The sequence below is a fragment of the Rhamphochromis longiceps genome, linkage group LG5 (genome assembly GCF_057381845.1).
Source record: "Rhamphochromis longiceps isolate RC_006_pf linkage group LG5, R_longiceps_female_GT1.1, whole genome shotgun sequence".
NCBI classification, from domain to species: Eukaryota; Metazoa; Chordata; class Actinopteri; order Cichliformes; family Cichlidae; genus Rhamphochromis; species Rhamphochromis longiceps.
The window spans coordinates 20,069,977-20,091,648 of NC_140561.1; the positions used below are offsets into that span (position 1 = coordinate 20,069,977).

At 40.4% G+C, this 21,672-nt stretch overlaps 1 protein-coding gene across 1 annotated transcript; it reads right to left on the reverse strand.

The window, feature by feature from the left end:
- Positions 1-341: 341 nt before the first annotated feature.
- On the reverse strand, positions 342-5,178 carry tsfm (Ts translation elongation factor, mitochondrial). The gene is made up of 6 exons (XM_085406457.1): positions 5,046-5,178; positions 4,628-4,780; positions 4,400-4,528; positions 4,153-4,275; positions 2,759-2,840; positions 342-938 (listed from the first exon to the last, which is right to left on the reverse strand). The coding sequence occupies exons 1-6, from the start codon at positions 5,091-5,093 to the stop codon at positions 547-549; spliced, it is 927 nt and encodes a 308-aa protein (XP_085262583.1). The 5' UTR covers positions 5,094-5,178; the 3' UTR covers positions 342-546.
- Between the last annotated feature and the right edge of the window lie 16,494 nt (positions 5,179-21,672).

Below are 21,672 nucleotides of genomic sequence, written 5' to 3' on the forward strand. Positions count from 1 at the left end.
TCCAGGCATGTCCCATCAGGAGGAGGCCCTGGGGCAGACCCAGGACATGCTGGAGATAATCTCTCTTGGCTGGTCTAGGAATGCCATGGTGTTCCCCAGGACAAGCTGGAGGAGGTGGCTGGGGAGAGAGAGAGGTCTGGGCTTCTCTGCTTAGGCTGCTGCCCCCGCGACCTGGCCCCAGATAAGCGGAAGATGGATGGATGGTAAGTTCAGTTAGGTTACAAAGCAAGAGGTTCGTCATATATAAAGAAAGAAAATAATTACCACTAAACCTTTTCATTTAAAAAAAAAAAAAAGTATATTTATGTGTTAAAATGCAAATAGTGTATAAAATGAAATACTAAGACAGGTTTTTCAGGAAAAAGATTTTAATGTTGGATTGGTCATTTCATCAGGTACCAGTGTTTGCGGGCGCACACTCTTTCAAATTCATGATGCTGTGTGACTGTGATGCCTCAGTCTTACAGAGTACACAAAAACCTGAATTATATTCACACATGAAATGAAGACATGTCAAATTCAGCTGGATGTACAATTTCCCTCTCTTCATTCTGCGTCTTCAGTCGTCTCGCCGCATTGAAATCGGACAAAGTCTAGCACTCGAGCCTGCTGACCTCTGAGGAACTGTGCCACAGTCCTGCTGGGGTCTGCCAGGAAGGTCTGAGGCAGCAGGCGTGTCTCACTTTCGCCACAGGGCAGGTCATCCATGTTACCCAGAGACAAAGGCGACTCTCCCACTATATGCTGTCCCAGTTTACGACCTAGCATTTCCTGCTCTCCTTCCTTTCCACCCTGAAATACGACCAGGGCTCCATAACGGCCCATGGCTACCTCTGTCTGGGTGCTGATGCCGCCGTGTACATATGAACCAATTTTCCACTCAGCAGGGATGCCCACCGTCACTGCCCGCTTCAAAGACATGTTCTCACCAAGGCGACCTGAGGAGCAAGAGGCACCGATATAAAACCAAAGCCTGCTGCAACAGACTGTTCATTTTCATGCTATTAAGCAACAATTCAAAAACTTGACAATTTCAAATTTTGTTCCGATTATATTTCTATTTATTTACATTTTGTTTCAAACCAAACAGCATGCACTCCTTCCTGACAATCTGACAGCATCTAAACATGTCAGCTTTACACTTGAATGAACAACCTAGCCTAGCAACTTTTCTGTAAAACTTTAACTGCCTAATAACCTCCAGCCTACTGCATCAGTTTAACAGCCAAAGTCTGAATGTATTGTTACAATATTTCATACACTGCTCAAAAAAAGTTACACTTTTTAATCAGAGTATATTATTGATCTGGTCAGTCAAGTAGCAGAGGGGGTTGTTAATCGGTTTCAGCTGATTGGTGTTCATTAAATTAACATGGTCATATGAGGCAATATCTGGACCCTAAGAGGTTACACAGGTAGTTTAGCTCCTCTATGATGGTACACTCGTATGTGTCATTGCCAGAAGGACCGCCGCATGGCAGCACAGCCTCAAGAGCATGGAGGAGATTCCAGGAGACAAGCAGTTACTCTAGGAGAGTTGGCTAGGGCCGCAGAAGGTTCTTTAACCCATCAGCAGGACCGGTCTCCACTCCTTTGTGCAAGAAGGAACTTGAGCACTGCCAGAGCTACAAAACGACCTCCAGCGGGCCACTGGTGTAAATGTTAATGTGTCTGAGCAATCAGAGACAGACTTCATGAGGGTGGCCTGAGAACCCAACGTTCCCTAGCTGGCTCTATGCTCACTGCCCAGTACTGTGGAGCTCAACTGTCATTAGCCAAACAATACCAGAATTGGCAGGTCCACCACTGGCACCTTGTACTTTTCAAAGATTAGAAACGGTTCCCCCTGAGCACAGACTTGTGTGATGGATGCAAAAGGGTCTGTTGAAGCCATGGAGAACGTTATGCTGGCTGCAACATTGTTCAGCATGATTGGTTTGGTGGTGGGTCAGTGATGGCTAAGGAATGCCACCCTGACTCCCATTAGCTATCCTTGAAATCCTTGGACCCATTGTCAGACCCCACACTGGAGCAGTGGATCCTGGGTTCATCCTAGCGCATGTAAATGGCCGGTGCCATGTTGCGAGAGTTAGCAGACAGTTCCTGAAGGATGAAAGATTTGATACAGTTGACCGTCCCCCACACTCGCCTGATCTAAATTCGATAGAACACATCTGGGACATTATGTTTCGGTCCATCCAACCTCACCAGTCTGCACCTCAGACTGTCCAGGTGCTCAGTGATGCTGTGGTCCAGATCTGGGAGGAGATCCCCCAGGACTCCTAATTAGGAGCATGTCCCCACGTTATCAGGCATGCAATACAAGCACATGGGAGCCATTCAAACTAGTGAGTACCATTTTGAGTTGCTGCAATAAAATCTTTGTAAGACAGACTAGCCTGCCACATAATGTTTTCACTTTGATTTCAAGGGCATCTTTAAATTCAGCCCTCTGCAGGCTGCTAATTTTCCTTTCCATCAAAGAATTTGGCATCCTTATAGATACATAGATATCCAACATGATCTCTCTCCCCCCCCCCCCCCCATTGAGATCTGATGTGTTTAACATATTTTTCTGAGCAGTTTACTTTAAGTGTGCACCACATTTCTCTCCATCTTATATTTCTATTAAGCTGTGAGCATAAAAGTGAAATGCCTGAATAACAGAAAACCATAATTTTAACAGACTGCAGTGTTATATGTCCCATGTGTGAAAAGTGCTTTACAATGAGCAGTGTCCCTTAGGCAAAGTACTGACCTATAGTGAGAGCCACCTGATCAGCTAATGAAGTTCCTTCACCCACGCTGAGTTTGCTTAAGTCATCGCTTGACAGGACACTCTGGAAAGAAAAGCCAGTTTGTTAGTGTAAGGACTGCTACACAAGGCTAATGTGTAGTTTTGCGTTTCTTCAGGAGTGTCTAAGTGACTAGAGCAGTGATTCCCAAAGTGTTGGCGGGAGCCCCCTGGTGGGCTATGAAGGTTCTGCAGGTGGGCCACACAAATTCAGACACAAATTCAGTTTGAAATTACTCACAAGTATGTACAGTTACCTATTTATATAAAATGTATTTATACAAAAAGGGAATTTAAACTGGTAATGGGATGTGGTTACTTTACAATACTACTCATTACTCTGACTTAAATTTACTGCTCTTGTATTGAAGTTGGTGTCCCAGTGGCAGGTGGGTCATCCATTAGCCTAATACTTTGCATATAACTGGGTAGCATAAAAAATGTATAGCCAAAGGCCTGTGAGGTTGATTTTCTTTTTTCTTTTTTTTGTTAAATACAATTGTTCTTAAAGAAAATACAACATTTTAGCTCATATTTTGATTAGATTGAAGATTTAAGGTTGGACCACAGAAAAAGTATGCAACACTGAAGTAGTAAAAAACAAAAAGAACAACAAAAAACCAAAACACTGAAGTAGTAATGCACTTTTAACCTACCAAACCCAATGAACGACTGATAACACTGTTAAAGCATGCACTGCTATAATTTCTGTAATCTGTGCGTTTCATTTCACCTTTGGTGGGACATATGGTTATGCAGCTTCAGGTTGACCTGGTCAAGAGGAAACAGAACTATCTAATAAAGGAGATGGGTAACATCATCATCGTTTCCCAGGTTCCCAGAAGCATTCTTGAAGGAAGCTGCAATATATTCTCATCTGGCACGCGTCATAAGTGTTACTCTGTCAGCACTGACACATTAAAAACTCTGGTGTATCAAAAAGTTGCTGCACAAATCAGTTTTAAGAGTTCAAGTACTGGTGTGGCATAACAGGATGTTCAAAACACCAGATTCAATTTAAATGAACAACTAGCAGTGTTTGGTCATGGCTGTACACAGCTCATGTTTGCCTGAAGCTGCAGGACCAATTGCGATGCTCGTCCCTGTAGGTGCCCCATTGGTTGGTGTGCATGTTGATGTACCTTGTTGCTGATGTACTGCTGTGCATTCTTTCTGGTTCATACCTACTCTATTATGTTTTGTCTGAAGGCCACATGCTAAATCATGTTTTAGTTTAGACTTCCATGCACCTTAGAGGTAGGTGAAGTTGTGACACAATAATGATCTGTTTCCATTAACATTTATGAAATTAAAATAAACATTTATTTCTACTCCCAGGCCTCAGCATGCATCCTTACCTTTACATATCCCGACTGACTTTGAGTTTTATTTCTGAAGTGGGCCAAGGTGGCAAATGTCACATCCTTAACCAGCTGCTGGAACTTCTCATTGCGTGCCACAAAGTCTGTCTCACAGTTCACCTGCATCAAAAACAAACAAACAAACAAACAAACAGAGAGACAAAAGACCAAGTTGTTGAGAAAAAGAAAAAAGGAGAAGAACTAGGAGGAGATGGCTAATGAATCCCCGCACCAGTGGGCTTACCTCAACCATTACCGCAGCTTTGTCCCCCACAAACACGCCGATCAGGCCCTCTTTGGCTTTGCGACCTTCGAGCTTGTTTGCTTTGCTCCAGCCCTCCTTCTGGGCCTGCTCATGCAGCCATGTCTCTGCCTGAACATTTGCCAAATTACATTGAAAACAGTCCCACAGCTCATTAGTGTCAAAGACATAACGCCGAACAGCACCTGACAGATTACGAGAGGCCCTCACCTGTGCTACGTCATTATCAAACTTCTCCAGGGCTTTCTTACAGTTAATAAAAGTGTAGCCGGTGCTTTTCCGCAGTTTCATGAGGAGGGCTTTCTCTGCTGCCAGCAGCTGACATCCCGTGTGTAAAGACTGCACATGCTGGCCAACACTGACCTTAGAGACACAGAGGAGCACACACCACAACTTCAACAAAGCAGCCACATTTATGTATTTGAGGACCCATTCTATGCCATTGGTCACAGTAAATACAAATTTATAGTAAATTTTGCTTCTGCTGTGATATCAAGTGGCTATGAAATGCACGAAATGCGAATGAATTAGCAAAGTTAAGTCACTGAAGATGTCCCACAAACGCAGGAGGCTAACTCAGCGAGACAAACAACACGAGTTTAAAGTTAAACGTCAATCATGCCCTTACCTTTGCGACATCTCTTGTTAATGTTCTGAACAAAAAGGTTAAGGACATCTTCGCATCCAGCAGAAGTGAGCAATCTTATGAAAGCTCAGAATGTCATTGACGTCCACGCTGTGGAAGGAAGCCGTCCAGGGACAAAAGTGTTTAAGTGATTTGCTTGCACTTCTGCGCCACCTAGAGTACTGGAGGGCAGCCAGCCCAAGGTTTTGCGGAGCCTTGGGCAGATTTTGGGGCCACCGTCCCCAGCTAGTCCTACTATTAACTACATATTGTCCATGCTTAATTGTTTATGCATTATACATATTAGCATGTATATGTATTATATATTAGTATGGTGAAAAGAGTTAAAATAAACCAGCGGGTTCAATATTTTTATTGTTTCTGAAATGTGCAAACAGAGCAAAAGAGTCCCATAGAATGTAACACAGGCCTAAATGTTCTTTTTCACATAGTAATGTAAATGTAAAGACAGACAACTTTTACTAAATGAATTAGAAACTAACTGATTAGAGAGCTAATAGTCGGTTATCAACCATGATATCTGTGGTTTCCAGTCAGCATCACCTAAACTTTCCACACCTATACTGAAATCAAGACTCAGTTGATGCTTCTGTTTAACCAACAACATTATTAGTTAATTTTAAAGATTAATAACTCATATATTGCTTTGTTGTATGTTGCATGTATGCTGCTGTGACACCTCAGTTTGTTTTATTTTGAGAGGGATGAATTCTTTTTTGAGCTTGATGTGATCTAACACTTACAGTTTGCATGAACGTGACCCCCCAGCTCTGACTGTGAAAATGATAAAACTTTAAAGATTAAGGTTTAAGTCTGTTAACATCTTTATCAAACTATTTCACTTCATTTTGTATACACACAATAAGAGAGCTAGTTCTCTTAATAGTTTTCAGTCATGTGACTGACTCGCTACACTGGCAGGTACAACATCATAGGAAAAACAAAGATATGAAGAGAAATTATAAATTTTGGGGACTTGTGATCTCTTTTCTGACCTGGCAGCTTTATTTAAAACTCCTGAAAGCGGCGATGTGTCTCCCAGAGTTTCAATTTGGTGACATCTAGTGGTATTTTGTAGAGAATCGCTCACCTTACACTGCTGCCAGGATAAAAGTTTTCAAAGTGCGAACAGCTACGTATGTTTTTGATCCTGATGGGTAAATAATGGGTAAATAATGCTGCCCTGTGGGATGTAAGAAACAAGAAATTTTTCATGGTTAAAACAAAATTAAGTGCTACAGGTTACGTTTTGTTGACTGAGACATTTAAAGTGTAGGACCAGAAACGTTCTGGTATTTTAGTTTGTCACATTAATGCCGTGTGTAGGAATGTTTAGCTTATTTTAGAGTTTAGAAATGTGTTAACATAGAATGTAGAATTATTTTAGAGACACTGACACTGCCCTCAATGTAATAAAGGCCTGACTGAATTTAGGAGTAAATTGTAGGAGACCCCTCCCCCAGTTGAACTGTGAAAGGTTTCAACATTTGTAACTGGATAACTGTGGTCTGGAAGGGAGATGGGTTTTATGACCTCTAGGGAGTCACCTACACCCACAGTGTTTTAACTGTCACGTACACACATCCACACGCACACTCACTCATGTGCACTCACACATGCGTACACAGTCACACACGAGCACTCACATAGACACAGACACAGAGTTTGCAGCACACTGTGGGGGGGTTTTATGATGGGGACGCCTCTATAAAGTTGGCTGTAACTAACAAAGGGGTGAAGATTTTGCAGAGGGACACACCAGCCTCGTCTTCCCTTCTAGAAGTGCATGCTTAAATGAAGATGAATAAAGATGAACAAAGGTTTTGTGAAATAACTACTGAGTTCCGGTGCCGTCTCTGGATGCCTCGACGAATAAAAGAACCGGGGTGAAACTGATTTCGCAACACGTGCCATATCAATTAAGTTAACCGAGTATTTTTCCAATGTCAGCTAAATCATTCCTACAGTTTAAATGAGCCGCCACTGACAGGCGTGGTTGCTGTTGAGAAGCAGGGATTGGTGGGATTTGAACCTGTAAGGTGGGGTTAGGAGAGATGTGCTTACGTGTTGGTGTCATAATCTACGCTGTTCTAGCAGCTCTAACATTGATTAATGCATTTGATAGCATTTAGGCCAAGTTAAACTGAAAGAGATTAAAAGAATGGCTGCACAGTGAAAGGACGGGCAGGCATGTCCCAGTAGCTGTCACATCACGTGAAAACTATCGATTGATCGATACTGGTCTGTCAACAGAACACAAAGCAAACATGAAGTGCTCCCTATGTCACTACCTGATGACGTGCTTGCCTGTGTCAGTCACAGCTGCTTCCTGCACTGCACAACTTGAAATTTCCCAAATGTGCTTGACTGCAGTGATAAACTACAGATAACAGACCATCGAAGCAAAATTCAAATGTCTGGCACAGCAGACGGTAAACAATTTGTCTCTAGAAGCAGATCGTGATCGAGTTTGTTCGGACACAGTAAACGTACTAAACCACCTGAAAACACACAACAGCCTGCAATCTAATGAATGCATGAAGGGCAAGAGCAACAATGCAGTGACTGCTAATGTGAATCGTCTCTGAACTTAGATGTCCATAAAAGGTACTGTTACTTCAGTGCAAAGCAAAAGCCTCAAATATAATAACAACACTGTTATCTCAAATAGCATGGCACGAAATTGTATTAAATAAATAAAGTTTTTGGAAATTTGAATTTCAATCACAGCTCACACCCTGTATTTTCAAAGCTCTATAAATGCAAACACATCATTTTGGAGTTGATGCAGCAGTGTTATAAATCTAATCATTGTACGTAGTATCACTAGGAAGAATCAGTGGATGACAAAACACGACATACAGTGTGTTGAAACTTTTGAAAAGTATATTTATTTTTGCCATTGAAATGGGTAGAAAGTATACTTCTAGCAGTGCCAACATTAAATGTGCCTCAGACCATTTAGGAGCTGTAGGTATCAAAATAGAGCAAAAATGCAGTGCAAAAATGGTCCAACATAAACACAGTGAGGTTTGTCCATTCTTCGTAAACTTAACTGAAAACAGCTGAACTGCACCAACTGGAGACATCATGTTCAGTAATGATGGGCAAACTTTAAAGTATTTTGAGCCTCACAAAGAAACATAAAATAAATAATAAGTATTTTCAGCCTCATAAATAGTCAATATTTAACCAAAATAATATTTCCTCCAGTCAGGCCATGTAGATAAATAAAATATGATGGTAGATTAAGTGCTTCAGTGGTCTAAGCCTACGTCACAGCGTCACGTGCGCTTTTTACGTCCAACACAGAAACTGCAGTCGTGGTGCTTTCGTTTGTACTCGGAACTCGGAAATTCTGCCTTGCGAGTAGGAAGATGTAGGTAACCCCAGACTGCAGATGAGCTGCATATGTGTTTATTGGTAATTTGTTTTTGTAGAGGGCTAGCAAAATAACCGTTTTCAAGGGCGTTGCCATATTGGAATCCCCTAACCAGAACGCCGTTTACTCGGGTGTGACATCATTCCCAGGTCCGTGTTCTGATTTCCGAGGTAAGTCGAACGCAACACAAGAAGTAACCAATAACGACCCTATCTAAATCCCAGTAATGATAAACGTGTTCCTGATTTTGGCATAACTAGTTACTGTGCTTGTTGCCACAATAATAAGTGGCTGTTTGTTGATCCTCCAGCCTGGAGGATCAACATTTTACAACATCAGGCTGACACTGATCCTCATCTGCAACGTTGAGGTGCACATAAGCAGGCTCATAATGAGAGAACTGCTGATTTAAACTGCAAATTAGCTGAGTAAACACGTGCAACAGAAAATACAGCAGATACGCATTGTCATTCAGGAGAAATGATCAGAGTGAAGAATGTGGGGTCAAGCTTTCCTTCTCACTGTGAAGGCAAAATGTAAAGGAGTCTTTTTTTCCCCCTCCTTTACCTTCCAACAGTAAGAGAGTTTTATCTGCAGCAGCACGAAGGATGCAGGATGAACAGAAGAGGGCACCGATGCAACACTGAACTGGATGCAGTGAAGGAAACAGCAGGCTCTTTATACACTGATACAGAAGTCTTTGTGGTTTATGTCATCCAGTGAGGGAGTTTAGAAGGAAAGCTCAGGAGCAGCGGTTTCCAATTTGTGAGTCCCAACAGCTCTGAGGAATAGCTAATCCTCAGGCATTAAAAAGTTCTATCTCAGAAGTGAAAAAAGATTGAACTTGAAGGGAGTCAGAAAGCCATGGCTTCATTTTAAGGAGTCATAAGGGTTTGATTTGGAAACATAAATTGGCACTAACTGCGGCTGTACACCATATATCCCAACCATGACTGCGGTGATCCCACACTAACCTGATAAGATAAGCATTTTCTGCATACCTTATAAAAAAGTAGCCTTTACTTCCTTTTAATATTATACACCATCAGCCAATTGATGTGAGTTTTTAAAATGCACATGTAGTACATGGTTTATTAGTATTCACTATGACACACAAAAGGAAAATTATCCTAATTTTTTATGAATATTTGAAGCAAGAAAAGCAAAAAACATCAAAGCTTACAGGAGGATGGGAAAAGGCAAAACTTCACCCACTCTTTTGCTCAACCTGTGGTGAGCGGCAAACATAAAGCTGCTCCTTCCATGCTACAGAAATAGCCTGTCCTTCCAAACATGTCCTTTGCAAAAATATTTTCAATCTCTGTTTCCGGAGGTGCCCGCCCTTTGCAAAAGTGCCCAGCTTCTATCCTCACAAAGACAGAAGCACATGAATACACAAATTCACAAAAGGTCAGAGCACGCACACTCTTGCAGAGATGCCCTCACTCTGCCATTTCAATCATCCCAATGTAATAAAACTGTCCACACACACACACACACACACCCCTCTTTTCCGTTGTCCTCCACCATGAAGAGCAGGTTGGTGCTATCGGTCACGGAAGGTGAAGCGGTCTTTTAGCAAGTTGGAGCCGTCGTGGTTGTAACTGATGCGGTTCTGGTAGATGTCATCCATGGTGAAGCTGCTGATCTGTCGGTAGCGTTGGCTGTTGATGGTGCGGTCGATGGTGTCGTGTCGAGGAGCCTGGATGACGCTGAAGACGATGGATTCCGCCTGGAGGAAGGTCGTGTAATAGGAGGGAAAATGCAGGGAAAGGAAGGACGACTCAATGATATCGCCTGCAATGTCTCCCTAGGATGAAGCTACATAAAGAAGCAGTGTTGGTTCTGCACAACCAACAAACCAGTAAAATAGTGAGAACTCAAATTCAGGAATCAGCTTCAAAATATCTATAGTGGCGAACCTTAACATTACTTTTGAGTTTTATTCTCTAAAATTGTACAATAGGCTGTAGAAAATTAATTTTCAAGTTTTTACTGAGAATTACAGATTTATTGGATTAACAGTGTTGGATTATCCTTTAAGCTGGCTGCTTAGTTTAGCCAACTTAGGTAATGATCTCAAAATAAACATTCAGAGGTCCAGCTCTTTTCTAAACTGGTAACTTTGGAATGTTTCCAAACATGATGCCAATTACTTCACAAAAATACCAAGCTTCAAAGATATGATCTGTTTCTATTGTGCAGCTCATAACGAGAATCAGATGCTTAAAGAAGGAAAAAGGCAAATAAGCTAATTTAAATTACTTCATACATATTATTAACACTACAATATATGCAGCAGAGGATGGAGAGCAACATTTCATTTAGTTTCGCATTAATTAAAGAAGTATGAGTGTGCTTGCTGAAGAAATCAGTTCTCGAATGCTGTATTTTGACCTCAGTTACACATTTGAAAAGTTTTTTGTTTTGTTTTACTTTAAGACCTTCTGAAGTGCTCAAAGCATCTCTGTTGTAGTTCCCGCCACAGAAGGTGACACCTGATTCTTGTCATGATGTCACGCACATACTGTAATTAAAGCTGTGAAAGATTTGCAGAAAACGTATGTAGCCTGTGTGTTACCTCTGTGTCTGCATCAGTGGCTTTCAGCTCAAACTCAGTGATGGTCTTTCTCACACCCTCCTCATTAGTTTGAATTAGCAAGGCAGATTTATGCATGAGGTGACCGGGACGAGAACCTGCCACTTTTTTGCTGTTATAAAAGCTGTAGAGTTTGTTAGATTTCACATTTCTTTCATATCTTTCAATTTAGTGACATCATTAAGAATTTTTTTAAATTAAGCTAAGTATTTAAGTGATCAGAAAACTTTTCTTTCTTAATTCCTGTCAACAGCTTGTTTTCTGCACCATTTAAGGTTGTTCCCTGCACTTGAGATTAAAGGTCCCTCTTTGGACCCACAAGGACTGTTGACTTATTTCTTGGCCAAAATGGGAACAAAGTTATTTTTAAAAACCCAATTAGTCTTTAGGAAGGACAAATAATATTTCAGAGCTTCTGTTGTAATCAGCAGATATCTGCATCAAGACCTCCTTCATGAATAAATTTTAAAATGTGTTAAGCTACCAGGTATTGTTAAAATCTTCTGCCATTCACCTCATTTGTCCCATCGGACACGGTGATGGAGAACTGGGATACTTAATGGATATACATCTGTCCAATTAAGAAGCAGAAACCACTGTGAGTCTATTTCAACCTCGTTAGTTTAATATTAAAGCGACAGCAGGTACAAAACTACAAAACTCTGAAACAGGGAATGGCTTGGCAGACCGTTGCTCTCTTCTGATCCCTCCTGACGGATTTTTGTCTACCTTTGATTTTCTTTGTGTCCATTCTACCAATTCCGGTGGTCACGGGCAAACGCCAGTTCAACAAAGTGAGTAATTTAAGAGATGAATTCTTCTGCGTCTGTTTCCGTTAAACGTGTGATGTCTTATGCTTCATATTTTGTTGTGACATGTGTTTGTAAGCCACCATGGCATTTTCTGGCCACACACTGAGTTTGTTTCCTGAATTTGGCTCTTATCAAATTTACAAGGGGATAAAACTAAACTGAGACTAAAGTTAAACTGGAATAACAATGCTTCTCTTTACTCTGTGTTGCCTCCGAAGTATAAAACCCAGTGGGAAAGGTTTGTTTGCAACAATCCAGCATTACTCAGTGTGAAACTAAAGGTGACTGTCTTAAAAACAAGAACCAGATTTTTCTTTTTGCTTCCCAGGAGTTCTGTTATCCTCGCTTATTTTGGATGCAAAGACCTGATGCAGCCGTTTGTAAGACAACACATTTATGGTTATTCCTGACATACAAAGTGTGCAACAGACACATTACATAGTTATCTATGATGTGCATTAATGAGGAAAAGGACAAAACTTCTTCTGAATTTAGACTTTCATTGATTTCCAGCTGTGATATTTCATTTCCCAACATTTTCACATAGAACAGTTTAACAGGTAGAATTAGAGGAAAAGCGACTGGAAGAAATGCAAAATGAAAATCTCATGAACAGAGAGAAGATTAAGATCCTGACGGAAGAAAATGAGAGAAAGAGCGGTGAATTACGTAGAAAAATTATCCTACCAGCTTCAAGAAAAAGAGGGTATTATTAAGGAGAAACAATGGGCTCTCCAGGATAAGAATCAAGAGCTCCTAGAAAAGATTGATGAAGCTTTGGAAAAAATTAAAGATCTGCTCCAAAAGGAGAGAAAAGAGAGCATAAAAGAGGAAAATATGGTCAAGAAGAATCAGGAGCTCCAAGAAAAGCTTGACGAAGCTCTAGAGAAACTTAAGGAAATTCACCAAGACAAGAAACAACAGCCCATAGAGCAGAGAGACCTGCAGAGCAAACTCCAAGGCATGGAGGAAAAATACAAAGCGCTGCAGGTGAAGCATGATAAAACTCTGCACAAAAATCAACAGTTGCTTCAAGACAAGAAGCAAATGGAAATGAAACAGAAAGCAACGGACTCCAAGCTTGAAGAGATGGAGGAAAAACACAGAGGGCTCCAAGTAAGGTTAGATAAAACAGTGCACAGAAAGAAATTGTTTATCCAAGAGAGAGAGCAACAGGAAATGCTCAAGAAAGAAATGGACTGCAAACTTGAAGTCTTGGAAGAAAAATACAAAATGCTCCAAATAACTCTGAGGAAACACAGCAGAAAAATAAAGAGTTGCTTCACTAGAAAGCCCAACAGAAAATACAAAAGGAAGAAATTGATTGCAAGCTGAGGAACATTGAGAAACACAACGAAGGCTTGCAAGTAATTCTTGATGAAGCTCTGAAAAGAAATAAAGAGATCCTCCAAGACAAGAAACAACAGTCCACAGAGCAGAGAGACATGCAGAGAAAACTCCAAGGCGTGGAGGAAAAATGCAAAATGCTCCAAATAACTCTTGAGGAAACACTGCTCAAAAATAAAGAGTTGCTTCACGAGAAAGACCAACAGAAAATACAACAGGAAGAAATGGATTGCAAGCTGAGGAACATTGAGAAACACAACGAAGGCTTGCAAGTAGGGCTGGGCCATATTATACCGTTCACGGTAATACCGGTATAATGTTAGGCAACGATAGGAAAATGAAATATCGCGATAGAATATGAGTAAAACGCGCATGCGCAGTGCCTTTGTTTTCATACGCACATGGCCGATTGTTGAGTGAAACAGATGAACCAGAATTGGTTTGTAAAAATGGTGCAACTTCAGTGATGTGGAACTGGTTTGGTGTTTGTCCGTCAGATACACAACAAAGCACATTTTTTTGCAGAACATGCAAGCGGCTGTCGTTATTGTCGTATTTGTCGACTAAGATGCTCTTAAATCTGGGAGTAATCTGGGTCCTAAACTCCGTATGCTTCAGGTCAAACAACACTGCAGCATCACTGAGAGTTAAAAACTGTCTAAATTCTTTCATCTTTAATAAAACGATCAGCATTGCTGCTTTACCAGGTGTAACTATGAAGTTTAACTTCCAGGCATCCATGAAAACAAAATTTATTACATTTAACGGAGTTAGAAGTTAGCAGGAAGCTAGCGGAAGTTAGCTCGCTAGTTTCGCTAGTTACCTAAGCATGATATTGCATGTTCTGACTGAGAGATTTCTGAAAAAATTCAAACGTACAGCTCTGCTATCACTTACAGCATAAATGAAGACAGGAAACTAAACAGCAGTGACGTTTGTAGGGTTACTGAAGTTGGGCTAGCTGGTATATAATGATGTGCTACGTGATCGCTAGCGACACAGCTATGTTAGCATAACATAAACAGTGAAGCTGGAGGACGAACACTAACACTTTCCCACTTATAAAAGTTAACGTTAAGGTTCCTGATAGTTGGAGACAAATTCAGTCGCATGGCAGGATGCTGTAAACGGACCAAACTTCAGTCAGGAGAACAACTGAGATAATCAATCCACAATATGAGGTCAGTCATTAATATACTGCAACAACATGGGAATAGAGCAGCTGCCAGAGAATTCAACATTAATGAATCAATGGTACAGAAGTGGAGGAAGCAAGAAGAATGAGTTTAATAAAGTTTGATTTATCTGACTGCTTTGTTTCGCTTAATGTGCCTTATAATCCCGTGCACCTTATGGTCCGAAAAATACGTACTGCACACTGCCGTTTAATGTTGCAAAGCACCTCTTTTTAACTTCAGTGGATATTATACATGGTTATGCTCAGTATATGTCAGCCCATTTCTACTGGAAATGCCTTTTGGTTAAACTTTCAGCAAGGAATTTGCATTTGCACTGTTACATTTTTATAAAGCTTTAATGTACATAAAAAACAGCTTCTTGTTTAAGTGAAAATAAATGGAAGGTTGTCTTTTTGCGCTAGTAATGTTGTGGAGTTGTATTTTGTCTCGCATCAATTATATCGTCAGTTATATCGTTATCGCAAATTTTCAAATATATATCGTGATAAATATTTTTGGCCATATCGCCCTGCTCTACTGGGAAGTTGAGTATATTGGATGTTTAATGGTAAAAACAGACTTTTTAGACTTCTAGAGACTGACTGATGTGAGTTTAAATCAAATCTGAATCCGATGTGCTTATCTTCCTAGTTGTGGTCTGCACAGATGTCAGGTTTTTAAAACGAATTAAAGGGCAATAGTGTGATCTTTTGTATTTATTTATTTATTTCCTTTTCTTTGTCCTTCTTTAAGAAATTTGTATTGAAATAAAAAAAAGAGCAAGGGCTTTTATTTTGTCCTGATGAAAACCACTTTACTATACTTGACATAATTCTTTTTTATTTACACAGATATGCAGATATACTACATGTGTAACATTCTTTTCATTGTTTAAATATTTAATAATAAAGTACATGAATAACTTGAGCTTATTATATATCATAGTAAAGTATATTTCCTATTAACTGGGCACTGGGCAGGTCATTCTCTTCCTCTTGACAACGCTGTCTTTAAAGAAAAATATATAATTCTCTATATTCTCTATAGAGAATATATCTATATATTAGGGGTGCAACTATACTCGTATCGATATTGAACCGTTCGATACAGTGCTTTCGGTTCGGTACGCATATGTACAAGGCTGGACTGGGACAAAAAATCGGCCCGGGCATTTTGACTAGAGATCGGCCCACCAGGATAAAGATTGAAAATGTGACGTCATTCAGGGGTAAAACCGCAAAGGATTCTGGGAACTTGTGGCAAGAGGTACTAGCACACGCAGGCTTTCAATTGAACTCAGTTACACAGCGATAAAAAGAAACCCAAAAAATGGCAAGAAGCTGTTGTATTATTAACTGCAATAGCCGGTCGCATGACAGCCATGGGAAGCCGACGGGTAAAGAGATCTTTTTTTTTTTATCGGATTATGTCATTGAAGAGAAATTTTTTAAGCCATGTTTCCGAAGTAAGAGCCGACGGATGGTCTGGATATACCAAATATAACGTCTCAGAACACTCCAGCTCACATGTTAGTCTGCTCCAAGCATTCCCACAAAGGTCAGAGTTTTGTAGTAGTTAATATGTCATTTTTCTTAACATAATTGGTGATATAGGTTACAAGCAAGTCTGGCGCTGAACAGAAATTGTCGCGCTATGCTCCTTTATTTATTGTGCATAAATAGTGAATTGTCCTGACACAATATTGTGTTTCGCTTCTGTTATTACCATGGTACATTGACAAAAACATATACTTTTATTCACAGGATAAAACAGTTGTTTTGTATCACTAATTGTCCAGTGCGATTAAAACATACAATATTATTGTCACTGCTACATTTCTGTAATGCTACCAGAAATTATTTCCACTACTAATTAATTACGGTTGAGCTCAAAAGTTATATTAATAAACGGTTAACGAATGTGTATTTATGACGACGATTTGTGAGACTGGTAAACTTACCTTTGTTCGTACGATGGTCTTTCGTTCTACACGGTGCATTTCAAGGTCCTGTACCCATCCGTTGGTAAACTGTATCTGGTCTTGTTGCTGTGACCTGAAGTTACTAAACTTCATGAGTGTATGCACTCACTCCAAGAACCGTATAATTATAAATCTGCGCGTGGTGAAAGTTGGGCAGCACGCTAAGGTCTTTTGTCCACTCTGTGTGCTCGTAAGGGTCTGACCCATTCACTCCTTTGATTTTTTCCTCGTATCTTTTCTTTGTCTTTTCGTCAAGTCTGTCTTTGTACGGACTGGCATTGTTCTCCTTTTGTTTTGTACGTTCCTTTTTTGTGCGGCAAAGAAAAAACAAGAAGGTATTGGAACCGGGGATAGTGATGTGCGGATCGATCCTGAAATATCGATTCCTCCGATACCAATCATTTATGTTCTAGAATCGATTCTCACGTTAAAATATCGATGTTTTAGTAATATAGGGTGAATTTGTAGTTTATCATTAACAGGAACACAGTGGAAAGAAACTATAACATTCGGATTGTCTACATTCAAAGGAACTACTTCCTCTTCCGCCTTTCATTGTCATGTGCGAAATACGGCTGTATAAATGCCTCGCAGCCCCTTGGCGCGCGCACTCACAAAAATGGCTATGCGTAATTGTGCGGACGTATTTTACCTCCAAACAGCTGAGATGTGGTTTGCGATACATGTGGCAAAAAAGTGAGGTGTTTTGGCTATCCGGTTGTTCAGTCTGACGTCACTAGCAGTGTCTGGGTCTAAACTCCGCTGCAGGTCCATATATCAAACGATCACTATGGCATTACTGAGAGTTGAAAAACTGTCTAAAGTCTTTCATCTTTAATAAAATGATCAGCGTTCTGCTCTACCAGGTGTAACAATTGAGTTTAACATCCAGGCATCCATGAAAACGGACATTTATGACATTTAACGGAGTTGGAAGTTAGCAGGAAGTTAGCTCGGTAGCTTCTATCTAAATACAATATAGCATGTCCTGACTGCAGGGTTTTGGAAACAAATTAAAACGTACAGCTCTGTTATCACTTCCAACATAAATGAAGACAGAAAACGAAACAGCAGTGATGTTTGTAGGGTCACTGAAGTTGGGCTAGCTGGTATATAATGATGTGCTACGTGACCGCTAGCGACACAGCTATGTTAGCATAATATGAACAAGCTAACTTTTTTTCCACTCAATAAAAGTTAACGTGAGTGTTCTCGGTGGTCAGGAACAAATGTAATCGCATGGCAGGGTGCTGTAAAAGGACCAAACTTCAGCCAGGAGAACAACAGAGATAATCCATCCACAATACGAGGTTAGTCATTCATATACTGCTGCATGGGCTGGGCTGTAGTTACATCCTAAGGTTTTAAAAACTCATCTTAAATAAATGATTAGCGGTAATAAAAGCAGAGGGAGGTCAGCAGTGATCACTGACTGTTTTAGGAGCTTTTTGAGATCAAATATAAGAAAATACATAACATTAAACATGTTAACAACACAAAAGCCATATTAAACGCAGACTACTTTAGACCCGGAAGTAGGATTCATCGCGTCATCACTGAACAACCGGATACTTGCCAACCTTGAGACCTCAGAATTAGGGAGACATTCAAAGGGGCTGTTGGGGGGTGATAAATACATTTTGCAGTGTTTATTTATCGGATAAAATACGTTAAATGTCACCGTTATTATTGGCGGGCCCGGAAACAGCGGGGGTGTCCAAATTCAGAGGCTGTTTCCACCTGAGGACCCAGCCTTCGCGGTCTAAAGAAAGCCGGGTAGTACGTCACGAGCTCCCTTGGTGGAGTGAAACTCTCCCGTCTGCTCCTTGCTATCTAAAATATAACCGGGCGCTGGCGTAAACTCTGGACCGTCTCACACTTTGTTTAATTAGTCTTCTGTTTGATGTTTATTCAGCTGTGTGAAAACCCCGGAGGAACCCTCCTGAGGGATTAATAAAGTTAAATTTAATTTACTTTAATCTAATCTAATCTAATAACTTTAATCTCAGCCAAACCAATTTACTCACCAACAAATAAAACACTGAAAAAGCCAAACAATAACATTTTTAAGTTATCAAAGTGACTTATATATCATGTTTAACCTGAGTAGTGAAAGACCGCGGGTGTTTGAAAACGATGTGTCGGTTGGCTCAGATATTTGAAGTTTACACAGCTACATTCTCACCTGAAAATATCTTAAAAGTTTTTTTGCAACCCAGAAAGAGAAGTAAGAGTAATATTAAAACGAAGTCGCTGCCGCCATTGTTGGAAACTGGAATTGGCTGGGCCGCGCTTTGAATTCTGCGATATGGTTTTTCAATTTTGTTGTCGAGGTGGAAAATCGGGAGAAATTCGGGAGAATGGTGGCTCCGGGAGATTTTCGGGGGGGGCACTGAAATTTGGGATTCTCCCGGAAAAATCAGGAGGGTTGGCATGTATGGTTGTGGCAACATCACTAACCTTGTCAAACACCTCAGAGTAAATCATATCACAGAATATGACGAGCGTATGTTGAGGCGAACTGAAGAGGAGGACCGGGACAGGTGCTGCTAGGGCGAGACAGACGTCTCTCACGGAATCCTTTAGTGATGCAGGCAGGCAAGGTGTTCAAATAGGCACTTCAGTTTTTTTCATTTCTATATGATGAACTCTGCACTATTAAGTGATAAGAACAAGTAATCTGATGTCCTGTAATCATTATGACGCTATAATTTGAGATACAATAAATAAAATAAGTTTTTGTACAGAGTATCGGTATCGGATCAGTATCGTCGATACCACCCTGAATATTACTTGGTATCGGATCGGAAAGAAAATCAGTGGTATCGCACATCACTAACCGGGGAATGAACGTTTTGCGATGCCGCAAATGCTTGCATTTGATACGGTACTTGAATTGTTTTGCCACGAGTTCCCGGCATGCAATGCGCGAAAATCACGTGATTGCTAAACAAGGGGGCGGGTGCATTCGGCCTCCTCGGCTGTAATTGGTCCAGCCCAGAGTCGATCATGACCAATTGGCCAATCCAACACCTTTCATTATATATACACCCTAAAAAAAAAAAAAAAAAATCCATCGGCCCATAAAAACAAAAAATCGCCAGCGGCCCACCGGGCAAATGCCCGGTATGCCCGATGGCCAGTCCAGCTATGCATATGTATCGAATAATACAACATTTTTAAATTTATTTTATCAACTTTCTTTCTGACGATGCTGTCTGTGTTGTCCTGGATGGCCGCTAACTTTCTGCTTCTTAATTCAGATAAAACTGAGGTTATTGTACTTGGCCCTGAAAATCTTAGAAATATGGTATCTAACCATCTCTAAAATTAGAAATATCCTGTCTCAGAGTGACGCTGAAAAACTAGCTTTGCATTGATTACTTCCAGGCTGGACTACTGTAGATGATTATTATCGGGAAGTCCTAAAACTCCCTGAAAAGCCTTTAATTAATCCAAAATGCTACAGCAAGCGTACTGACAGGGACTAGAAAGAGAGAGCATATTTCTCCTGTGTTGGCTTCCCTTCATTGGCTCTCTGTTAAATCCAGAATTGGATTCAAAATCCTGCTCCTCACATACAAGGTGAAGTGCACTCATGTTGTGTGACGGCTGTGTGCGGACAGGAATAGGACCCAAGGTGCAGACTCCAGAGACAAACTTAAACCAAAACAGCTTTAATGCTGAATTCAAACATAACATAACTGGAAAAAAATCAAATAAACTAACACCGGTGGACTGACAAAACACACAGCAAAATAAACGGTAGATCGCAACACTGACAAACTGAAACACAGGGCTTAAATACATAGAGGGAGCAATCAGGGAATGGGCAACAGGAGGGAAACACAGCTGGGGCAAATCAGGCCTAACGAGACAAAGGAGAAGCAAAACCAAACACATTAACATGAGACATGGACTTTCAAAGTAAAACAGGAAACCCAAAACACAGACTGAACAAAAGACACAGACTCACATGCAAGCACTACAACAGAGGGAACAGAGACGTGGGACCAGGACAGACACAGACACTGACTGGATGTGGGGATACAGCAGACAGGGGAGACAGCAACTAAGGAACACAGACAGAAAACCAGAACACTAAAACTCTAACCAACCCCACCCAGAGAACCTAAACTAAGAATGATCCTAAAACCCATAAAGCAAAGCTAGAATATAATGAAATAACAAAATCAAAGAACCAAAAACACAAAACACTGGGTCAACGACCCAGGGACCCTAACAACTCATGCACACAGGTACACACACTATCTTGGGCTGCCTCTAAAAATATCTTGTATTATCAGTACTGTGAGCTGTTCAGTAACATTGCCACTGTTATTTATGCATATGTTGGTTTTTGCTGTGGTTTCTCTGCTGTTTTCTTTTTCTTTTTTTCTCAATAGGTGCAGAAGCATTTCTCCTCTTTCAGCCTTTCAGTCATATTCTCTAATGAAATATGACTATCAAGTGGACCATAATAGTACCTTATATACACTTGTTACAACCAAGGTATACAAGGTATAACCAAGACCACAGAGGGTGCCACTCGTGTCTGCTAAAAACAGACAGCTGAGTCTACAATTCCCAAGGGATCAGCAAAATTAGACAGTAGAAGACTGGAAAGTGTTGCGTTGTCTGACATGTCTTCCTGCTGTAAAATTTGGGTAGTAGGGTCAGAATTTGTCTTCCTGCCAAGTATAATGCTGGTGTTCACATTAGACACTAGACAGCAGACAGGTCAGTAGTCACTGTAAAATCTAATTAGTTTGCAGAACTAAAAAAAAACTATGCAAACTCGTTGCCTTGAAAAAATTGAGTAAAGCTTACTTAAGACGGCTAATTTAGGGCAACTTATTGATTTTGAGTATGCATTGTGTACTCGGTGACCTTTAGCTTGCCAAATCAAAATATGCTAGCTTCAAAAGGAATTTAAATCCAATTGTCCACTATAAAATATTATTGTATTAAAGCAATTCAAAACTGCCTAATTTTTTGTTCCTTGTTTCATCATTTTGAACATTTTCAATATAAATGTTCAAAATCGTGTTGAAAATTTGTCGATCAAATATAACACTGCAGGGCAGGCTATAACACAGGCTACAACAATAACACTACAATATTTTATGTGTTTCTCAAAGGTTAAAAGCCCAAAGGCTAAACAGCAATTTTGTAGTTCTTTCCAGATTTTAAATTAAAATAAATCTGGTTGAGAAAATATGCACATAATATGGGCACAAAATATGCACTTATGCAATATAAGTTCTATTTTTTTTGGGGGGGGGGCATGAACCCTCATGTGTACTTTTG

Coding starts and splice junctions, on each gene's coding strand:
- tsfm (XM_085406457.1), bottom strand. CDS start 5,093: ATGTCCTTAACCTTTTTGTTCAGAACATTAACAAGAGATGTCGCAAAG. Junction 4,781..5,045: donor TAACAAGAGATGTCGCAAAG/GTAAGGGCATGA, acceptor TGTGTCTCTAAG/GTCAGTGTTGGCCAGCATGT. Junction 4,276..4,399: donor AAGCTGCGGTAATGGTTGAG/GTAAGCCCACTG, acceptor TTTTTGATGCAG/GTGAACTGTGAGACAGACTT.